This window comes from Arvicanthis niloticus, chromosome 13, assembly GCF_011762505.2.
Source record: "Arvicanthis niloticus isolate mArvNil1 chromosome 13, mArvNil1.pat.X, whole genome shotgun sequence".
Taxonomy (NCBI): domain Eukaryota; kingdom Metazoa; phylum Chordata; class Mammalia; order Rodentia; family Muridae; genus Arvicanthis; species Arvicanthis niloticus.
The window spans coordinates 32196746-32206488 of NC_047670.1; the positions used below are offsets into that span (position 1 = coordinate 32196746).

Genomic DNA, 9743 nt, shown 5'->3' on the forward strand with positions numbered 1-9743 from the left:
GTATGACCTCAGATTTGCCCCCTATACCTAGCTGGTCCTGAATTCAAATATTAAAGAAGGTACAATAATTGTTTCTTATATGTAGATAGTATGGTTAGCTTTTTTTTCTCTGCTTCCATTTTTGGAGATCTTCCTTCATAGCCCAGGATGGGCTCAGACTTTCTGTCTTCCTGCCTCAACCTCTAGTGTGCTAGATTACAGGTATATGTTATCATGTATGCTAGCTATTCATGTGTCTACTTGGCTCACAACCTAGAGTCATCTAAAAGGTGGGAACTTTGAGGAAATGCTTCCATAAAATCAGGATGCAGGCAGGCCTGTAGGGCATTTTCTTTAATTAGCGACTGATGGAGAGGGCCACCCCTGGGCTGGTGGTCCTGGGTTCTATAAGAAAACAGGCTGAGCGAGCCATGGGGAGCAAGCCAGTAAGCAGCATCACTCCATGGCCTCTACATCAGCTCTTACCTCCAGGTTCTAATCTTGTTTGAGTTCCTATTCCAGGCTTCTTCCAATGATGGACTGATGTAGAAGTGTAAGCCAAGTAAACCCTTTTTGGTCATAGTGTTTTGTCACAGCAATGGAAACCCTAACTAAGATACTATGCTTATTTTATAATCAGGCTTACTTGAATAAAAGTCTTGTTATGTAATTGTAAGAGCCTTAATGTCAACATTATATGTTTTTGAATTTTTGTGTTGTTTTGTAGGGTTTTGTGAGATACAGTCTCATGCAGTCCCAGCTATACACTTAGAATTGTAGTGACGCTCTGAGCTTTCTGTCGGTATTGCTCAGAATCCATATCCATTGCTTTTGATTTTTGAAACTCGTTCTTACTATATCGTCCTGTTAGGACTTGAACTCTCCAACCTTCTTCTTCAATCTCCTAAGTAGCTCAGACTATAGGGGTGCACCACCACCCCATGGACATTTGAGCAGACCTAGCACTTAAGTTAAAGAATGAGATGTCTACTTTGTTCCAGAAAAACCTGAATCTACATGAAGTTCCTAACTGTCAAGTGTTGGCCAGTTAAGATAAACAACACAACGTGCAAAAGACAAGGCCTGATTGTGGTGAAGACTGAATGACTAACTAAAATGACCAGAGACACATTATATCAGAGACACAAAATGATCCCTGGGAGCCTGTGAAGGCTTAGCTGGCAATTCCTGCCTTCCCATGGAACAACACAAAGGCAGTCCTTTGGAGGAAAGAACACAGATCTGAAGTCCAGCACCATGGGTGGGAGGGAGTGACATTCCACCCATTCTTTGGCAGGAGAAAAACAAAGAGAACAGCCCAGTGAAGTCAGTGCTAAAATGCTCCCACAAGTGTTCGTGGCTCCAAGCACTCATGGGTCTGTTCCAGTTGGGTTGTGATTAAGTAGTGTGACCTCAATTATCACTATGACCTTGACCAGGGTTGAAAACTACTGATCACATACTGGACGTGCCCTGAATCCTTGATGACCAGCTTTGAGGATGGGAATAAAGAAATGGTGATTGTGTGTCTAAGTAAGACACCCCAGTAACAAAGGTTAAAGACTGGAAATGCTGGGGGGCTCATGGCAGCAGTAGGTGTTTACTGAAGAACTATAACTCTGCTTACTATATTCTACTTTCTATTCAGCTTTTCATGTAGCCATGAAGGAAAATGAAGGAGATAAATTTTGTTTTGGTTTGTTTGTTTGTTTGTTTGTTTGTTTCTGTGTTTCTGGTTGGTGGTTTTTTTTTGTTTGTTTGTTTTGTTTTTTGTTTTTTGTTTTTTGTTTTTTGTTTTTTTGAGACAGGGTTTCTCTGTGTAGCCCTAGAACTGGCTATCCTAGAACTCACTCTGTAGACCAGACTGGCCTCGAACTCAGAAATCTACCTGCCTCTACCTCCAAATTGCTGGGATCAAAGGTGTGCGACACCACTACCCGTTGAAACTTAGTCTTTAAACCAGGCTGACTTTGAACTCAGAGATCTACCTGCCTCTGCCTCCTGAGTGCTGGGATTAAAGGTCTGTGCTACCACACACTGGCTAAAAATGACCATTTTAAAAGGGAGAAAAATTAGTCAAGCCCAGTGCTTGCGTGATGTCTTCAGGGATGTTTTTTTATTCATTGTGTAATTTGAACCTTAGTGGATAGACATTTTTACCTGTGTATTTTACGAATGAGTAATGTTTATTTGTTTTTATTTCTTTTTCTTTTCTTTCTTTTCTCTCTCTCTCTCTCTCTCTCTCTCTCTCTCTCTCTCTCTCTCTCTCTCTCTCTCTCTCTCTCTCTCTCTCTCGACACAGTCTCAAGTAACCTAGTCTGGCCTCCCAACTCCAATATGCAGCCAAGGTTATCCTTTAACTTCTGACTATCCAGCCTCTGCTTCCTAAGTGCTGGTATTACATGTGCACAGTACCACACACTGAGATTATAAGGCTCTGGGAATGAAACCTAGGCAACCGTTCTACCAACTGAGCTGCATACAGAGCTCCAAGTGAGGGAAGTGAAGAGAAGTGAGTTATCTGAGGTCATCATCAAAGGAGCATAGAACAAATCCCTATTTTAGTATTCTCTTTCTCTCTCAGAACTAAGGCTGTGATTCTGATGTTTTCCCATTTGGGTGTGGAATGGCAATAGGTATAGATATTTTTGGATATTAATTTTAAATCAAATAATATCAAATAAATTAATTTAATATTAATTTTAAGTTAAGTTTATATTGATATTGCTTGGCCAGAAGTCAATAAAAAAGGAAATAGTGGGTTCCCAACGGTTTTAGTATTTCACACAGGCATATGGCAGCTATCCAGTCAGATGCACTTATAGGCTTTGTGATGGTGAGACCCACAGACAAAGCATCACTGGATTAATCATCCCAGCCAAAGGCTCTGCTTAGCCTTTACATCTATCTCTCACTTCTTTCTATTCCTCCCCCTCCCTGGCTCTTGCCTCCCACCCCCACCTCCACCCTGTGTGTGTGTGTGTGTGTGTGTGTGTGTGTGTGTGTGTGTGTGTGTGTGTGTGTGTGTGTGTACATGTACCTGTGAAGATGCAAGGTTGACATCAGGATTCTACTTCAATGGATCTTCACCCTACTCATTGAGGCAACCTAGAAGTCACTGAATTGGCTCATCTGGCTAGCCAGCTTGTTTCAGGAATCCCTGTTTCTGCCTTCCAAGTATGGTGAGCTGCCACACACACCTGGGATTTACATGATGTCTTAGTCACTGTTTTATTGCTTCAAAGAGATACCATGACCGAGGCAACTCTTAGGAAAGAGAGCATTTAATTGAGAGCTTGCTTACAGTTTCTGAGGCTTAGTCCATTATCAAGGCTTAGTCCATTATCTTCACGATAAAGAACAAGGCCCTGGAGCAGTAGCTGAGAGCTTCATCCTGGTTCACAAGCCAAGAGAGAGAATGGCATTGGGCCTTGCTTGGGCTTTTTGAAACCTCAGGACCACCCCATCCCAACCTTTCACCTCCCCCAACCCCCCACCCAACCCAAATGATACACTTCCTCTAACAAGGCCACACCTCTGACTTCTAGTCCTTCTAAATAGTGCCACTCCCTGGTGATTAAGCATTCAAATATATGAACCTATGGTGCCATTCTTATCCAAACCACCACACTTGAGTTCCCAGGGATCCAAGCTCTGGTTCTCATGCTTGAATGGTAGGCCTTTAAAACTTGAGCACCCCCCTTCTTCATTCTCTAGCTACATTCTCTAGCTACATTCTCTAGCTCTGTCTCTATCTCTCTGTTACTCTGTAGAACTATTAGTTACAGAGTAACTAGTATCTGTAGTTACTCTGTGTCTGTCTCTTTGTGTGTGTGTGTGTGTGTATGTGTGTGTGTGTGTGTCTGTCTGTCTGTCTGTCTATCTCTCTGTCTCTCTGTGTGACTCTGTGTGCACTTGTATCTAAGACAGGATCTCATTTATCCCAGGTTGCCCTTGAACTTTTCATGTGACCTAGAGAAGAGGTTTCTTCTGACCTACTGCCCCCGCCCCTCAGTATTATGGTTGTGCTGGACAGGCAATTTATCAACTGAGCTGTATCCTTCAACCCAAACTGACATCCTTTCTTTCTATCATTCCTTTAGGTCTGTCAGTTTGTCGTCTCTGTCAATGGCCTCAACGTGCTGAATGTGGACTACCGCACCGTGAGCAACCTGATTCTGACAGGCCCAAGGACAATTGTCATGGAAGTCATGGAGGAGTTGGACTGCTGAGCAAGAGGACATCCCCGCTTGTACCCTGTCCCAGAACAACACAACAGTGACTTGGCAAGACTGACTGACAAATGGATAATTGCGACATTACAGATCTTTATGACATATACACCTTGACTTTCATATGCTGTTTGGATGTGGAAGAACCGGGTAATATATCTTTAAAAACCAAAACACAGCAGGGTGTGGTGGCTCAAATCTATAATCCCAGCATTCAGGAGTGTAAGGCAGAGGCGCTGCAGGTTCAAGGCCAGCATCAGCTGACAGTGTGAGTGCCTGTCTTAACATCACACAAGGGATTTTTCCACACAAGTGCACACACCACACACACACACACACACACACACACACACACACACACACACACACAGGCCAGTGCAGAGGACAGTCAGGAACCAGTTTCCCAATGGGGTGGAATTGCCTTACTTACCAATCATTACTTATTATGTCTGTAGGAAGTTGTTGTAAAACCAAATTAGCCACACGGAAAAATGCCATTTTTTTAGAAGTTCAAAAATTGGTTACTACATAGTTTACATCATGTCTCCTGTGCTTGTGTGCCAGGAATATGGGACTAACACCTGCAATCTGGGCTACTTAGGATGCTGAGGCAGGAGGATGATCACTTGGGTTCTGGTGGTAATGTCAGTCTGGGCAACATAATGAAACCCCACATTAATTTAAAAATTTTTTTTTTTTTTTTTTTTTTTTTTTACCAAAAATTAGCCTAATCTGTTAGGTAGGTCTAGATTTCACCCAGCTTAAAATAAAAGCAGCACCCCAGAAACATGACCAGCTAACACCAATTTCGAAGAAGGTCCTTAAGCACTCAACAGCTTAGAAGCTGTCATCACAAAGTAACTTTCTTCCTCTCTGTTTTAATTGTTAGGTTTTTGTTGTTGTTTGTTTATTTGTTTTGAGACAGGGTCTTACTAGGTAGCCCCCAACTGTTGACTTCTACTTCATTTCTGCCTTTATCACCAACTTTCAGTTTAACCTGTTTCAGTTGTGGCTTGAGGTAAAAGATAAAACAGACCTCTGTGCCATGGGGGGTGGGGATGGACAAGGGATGCCGCCTCCAGCCACCTGCCCCTCTTTGCTCTCACTGGACCTGAGTAGTTTCGCCTCATGAGTCAGCTCCAGCAGCTTTCTGGTGTTCATTTAAAATATACTGATTGTGGCTGGGCAGTGGTGGCGCACGCCTTCAATCCCAGCACTTGGGAGGCAGAGGCAGGTGGATTTCTGTGTTTGAGGCCAGCCTGGTCTACAGAGTGAGTTCCAGGACAGCCAAGGCTATACAGAGAAACCCTGTCTTGAAAAACCAAAAATATATATATATATATATATGCTGATTGTGAAAGCAAAGAGGTCTGTCCATACCCGTGGAAGACTCAAAGTCAAGCCTCTGGCAAGATTGCATTGGCAAGTGTCCACATTTAAGGGACTTGGCTTCAGTACGACAAAACTTGACACTCCAAATGCCTTCTTAGCCTGGATTTTCACAAGCTTTTTCATGTCACGGGATGTGCTGCTCATGTAGGGATTTGCTTGCCACTACAATCTCCATCTTGGTTTAGATTCTTCGTCTCATTTTTGCATGTTTCTTTCATCTAGAACAGGCTTCCTTTGAAACAGACTTGGTGGCATGTTCCTATAATCCTAGCACCTAGGAAGTGGAGGCGGAAAGATCAGATGTTCAAAGGGAGCCTGAGCTACAGGAGACCCTGTGTCAAACCAAACCAAACCAAACTAAAAACAAAACAAAAAAACCATGGGCAGGGGAGTACATTTGGGATATTGGTATGTAGAGGATATTCCTCAAAGTGCCAAACAAGAGCCATGTTACATAATGAATTTTGAACAGAGATGCTACTGCCTTATTATGCATCAAGAAAAATAATAGTGGTTATGTCTGAGTGATTTTTTAAATGAGAGGTGATCATCCTGTTATTGGTTTTAGCGAAATGGATTTTATTAACATATTAATTTAACATTTCTAGCTTTAGTAAGAAGAGTGTAGGATGTTGAAGTGCCATGGGATGACTGACATTACTACTGTCAGCCTTTGGGAGAGATTCTCTCCACGTGAGTGTGTTATACTTCGAGCCAGGCTCTGTGCTGTAGTGTTTGCTGACCTTTACAGACTGTGTTCACCTTCACTCCTCCTCACACCCTTTTAAGATAGATATTATCACTTTCATTTTTCAGGTGGGGAGTCTGGGTCTGAGCAAATTCAATGTTCTTCAAGTTGAAGTACCTGTCGTAACTACCATGTACCACAGCCTACTTCTCTAGTGTTCCAACCCCTTGCCTGTCTGCCCAGACTTCCTATTTAGAGGCCTTACGTTCAGCCTTTGCTCAGGGCTGTGCTAAAACCTTATGGTTATTTTTTTTGTTTGTTTTATCAGCCTGAGAGGTGAGGACCATCATCATCATCCATTTTATGAATGATGAACCCTGTTCATAAATGGGTTGGTTTGTCATATGCTCAAAACAGCCCAGCTACTAAGTAGGGGGCCTTACCACATGGCTTTAATTTCTGTTTTGTTTGTTGGTTTCTTTTGAGACAGTGTCAAGCTCCTGGTCCTGCACTTCCTATGTGGAATTACAGGCATACAGCCCCACACTCAGATATGATAACACCTTAGAAGATGAGTCTCAGCTGTTTTTTGTTTTTGGTGTTCCTTGGGGTGGAGGCAGGAGGATCAGGAATTCTCTAACAGCCTTGGTAACAAAGCAAGTCTGAGGCTGAGCTGGCCCACATAAAATACTGCCTCAAAGACACAAACAAAAAAGTGGTAGGATTTGGTGAGAGAACCACGGGTAAATGGAGGTTTGCCCCAGTGGGACTGTGTGACCCGGCTTTTTTTCGTCATTTATTTATTGGCCATGAAACAAGCTGTTTGGTTCCACCATTTGCTCTCAGATGATATCCTACATTATCACATGGCTCAATGGTGAGTTAGTTCCAGATGGGGCCAATCAGTTATGGACTAAAAATCTCAAAAACTGTGAACCAAAATAACCCTGTTCTCTTTATCAGGTGATTATCACAGGTATCTTGTTATAGAGATAGAAATCTGTCTAACACAGATGGCCTCCGGCATTCCGCTCCAAGCCACAGTTCTGGTCATGTAGCTCCAAACGATCTAGAGACAACTTGCAGCCTTCTCTGCTGTGGTTCAGAAACTGAATGCTTTGACTTTGAATTCAAACAACTAGCTCTAAGCTGGAGAGAGAGCACAGTGGTGAAGAGCCTAGGTCGTCCTTCCAGAGGACCCAAGTTTGCTTCCTAGAACTACATAATGGCTCACCACTGTCTGTCGCTCTAATGACATGGAATCTGACACCCTCTTCTGATCTTCTTGGGCACCAGGCACACACATGGTACACAAATATAGGTACATGCAAAACATCATATACATACATACAACTAAAATAAATAAATACTTAAAAATACATTAATAAATAAAACTAGCCTGGAATCCAGGAAAGGAGAAATAAACAGTCTCCTTTGTGAGAAGACTTGCGTAGAATCTGTGGCCAGTTTTAATTTTCTAAAAATAAATACAGAGAAGGAACCATTATTAGTTGAATGCAGTTATTGAAATCTTTAAGCTCTCGAGTCAAATTCTTATCCAACCATTGGATGGGAGTGAAGTGTACATGAAGCCTGGTTTATAATGAAACCTTCAGAGTCTGTGGATCCTAAAATGTCAGTGCTGCATGGGCTGGGTAGAACACAGTTTAATTATCTCATTTGATTAATGAATAAGGCATAAAACAATCTTGGGCTATACCCAGAATTGTGAAGCTTGGCTGAATTCCTTCTGAGTCTCCTGCCTTCCATCCCTGTTACAATAGAGCCTTCTGTGGGACAGAGTCATGCAGCTGAAACAGGCTTAGGGCGTGATGTACTCAAAAGTGGCATTGGGTATCTCTGAAGAGAAGAGGGAAGACCATCTGCTATTGTTATTTGTTTCAAATACCAGGGTCTTATTCTGTATGTATTCCATGTTGGCCAGGCACTTACAGTATAGCACAGGCTAGTCTTAAATTCACAGCAGCCTTCCTGCTTCAGCCTCCTGAGGACTTGAGTTACAGGACTGAGCTACCATGCCTGTTTAAATGAGTTTGGTCTTCATGTGTATTTTTGTGTGTCTGTGATCTTCAAAGAGGAAATAATATTAACTTATTTACTGCCCGGGATAACATTTACCCGAACACTTTCACACATTCCTTTATGTTCTCTTAAATATTTTTTCAAAGCTAGGCATGATGGCTCATACATATAATCCCAGCATTCGGGAAGCAAAGGCAAAGAAAGGCAGTTTCTGTTTCTCCATTAGCACAATAGGTTAATTAGAAGAGCATCTTTTATTAAAATGAAAAGTGTACTATCTTTTTAATTACAACTGGGCACACTGGCTCACAGCATGAAGATTCATGCCAGAGATCACTCCATCTAAGGCTAGCCTGGGCTACATGTGATACCCAAAAAACATGATAATTAGTTGAGAAATGGAAGGTAATATGAGGAAGATCAGCCCTCTTTGCCTAGATGAGGTGTGGCTGAGTTCATACTATATCCATCATGTGACAGGTGTCATGTGACAGGCGTCTCTGCTTTGGAAGGACAGACACCAAGGTTAAGAATATTGCTACTTTTCCTTTCAAAAAAGGATTCTTGGGTTTCCAGATCTTTTCTTTCAAACGTGTTGTGGAGATAGTCAACTTTCAAGGCCTATTTTAAACCCTCGGTACTGACTCTCGCTGCTAAGAATTCTGTTTTACTTTGACTCTAAATGATCAGAATAACTCCAGAGCACTGTGGTGTTTCTGACTGGTTGAAATTGATGGTTGTCATTAATCATGATTTCCTGTCACCTGAACTTCAGGTGTGACGTATGTTTCTTCACTGCAGAACCAAAAGGACAAATGAGCTGTATGCCAAAATGAAGTTCGCCATCAAAGATCACATATCGTATTGTTAAATGAGTTTAAGAGTACTTAATATATAGCTTTATTTTAAAATTTGGTGAGAGTGATTCGCTATCTTTAATAAAATTGTACCATACTACTTAAGATGATTGTATGAAAACACAGTAAGCATGAAATAAATGTTATGTTTTAAAAAATTACTAAGTTCTGACTTTTTCTATCTTGTGAAACAAGTTGACTACTCTTTATCCAGAGAAAGGGCTACGCTTCAAGGCGATCTACTGACTCAACCGAGAAAGCACATGGGGGTCTGTCTTACTTACTAACCAAAAGTCCCCTTATATGTATGCTCAGTGATAGTTTCTGAATGTCTTCTGCCTGGAAAACTGCATACTTATGGTAAGGGTTTGTTCTATTTTTTCTGAAGTTTACTATATTTTTATCTGGCAGTGTATTATTTCCTCTCAGATTTTTATACTCACTTAGTTGGTTTTTTTTTTTTCCCCACCAATTTATACATTTCCAGGTCACAAATTTCCAGGTCTATTCTCCTGTCAACAGGCCTTCCAAATGTCCTGGGAACAATGTTAG

General features: G+C 41.7%; 1 protein-coding gene across 1 annotated transcript in view; it reads left to right on the top strand.

Annotated features, from left to right (window-relative positions):
* The window catches only part of Deptor (DEP domain containing MTOR interacting protein), a 128729-nt gene extending 119377 nt beyond the window's left edge, over nt 1-9352 (top strand). Inside the window, exon 9 of the mRNA XM_034516923.2 lies at nt 4083-9352. Within this exon, the coding sequence (XP_034372814.1) occupies nt 4083-4211 (129 nt within the window). The 3' untranslated portion in view covers nt 4212-9352. The remainder of the gene's footprint in view (nt 1-4082) is intronic.
* Nucleotides 9353-9743: the final 391 nt, after the last annotated feature.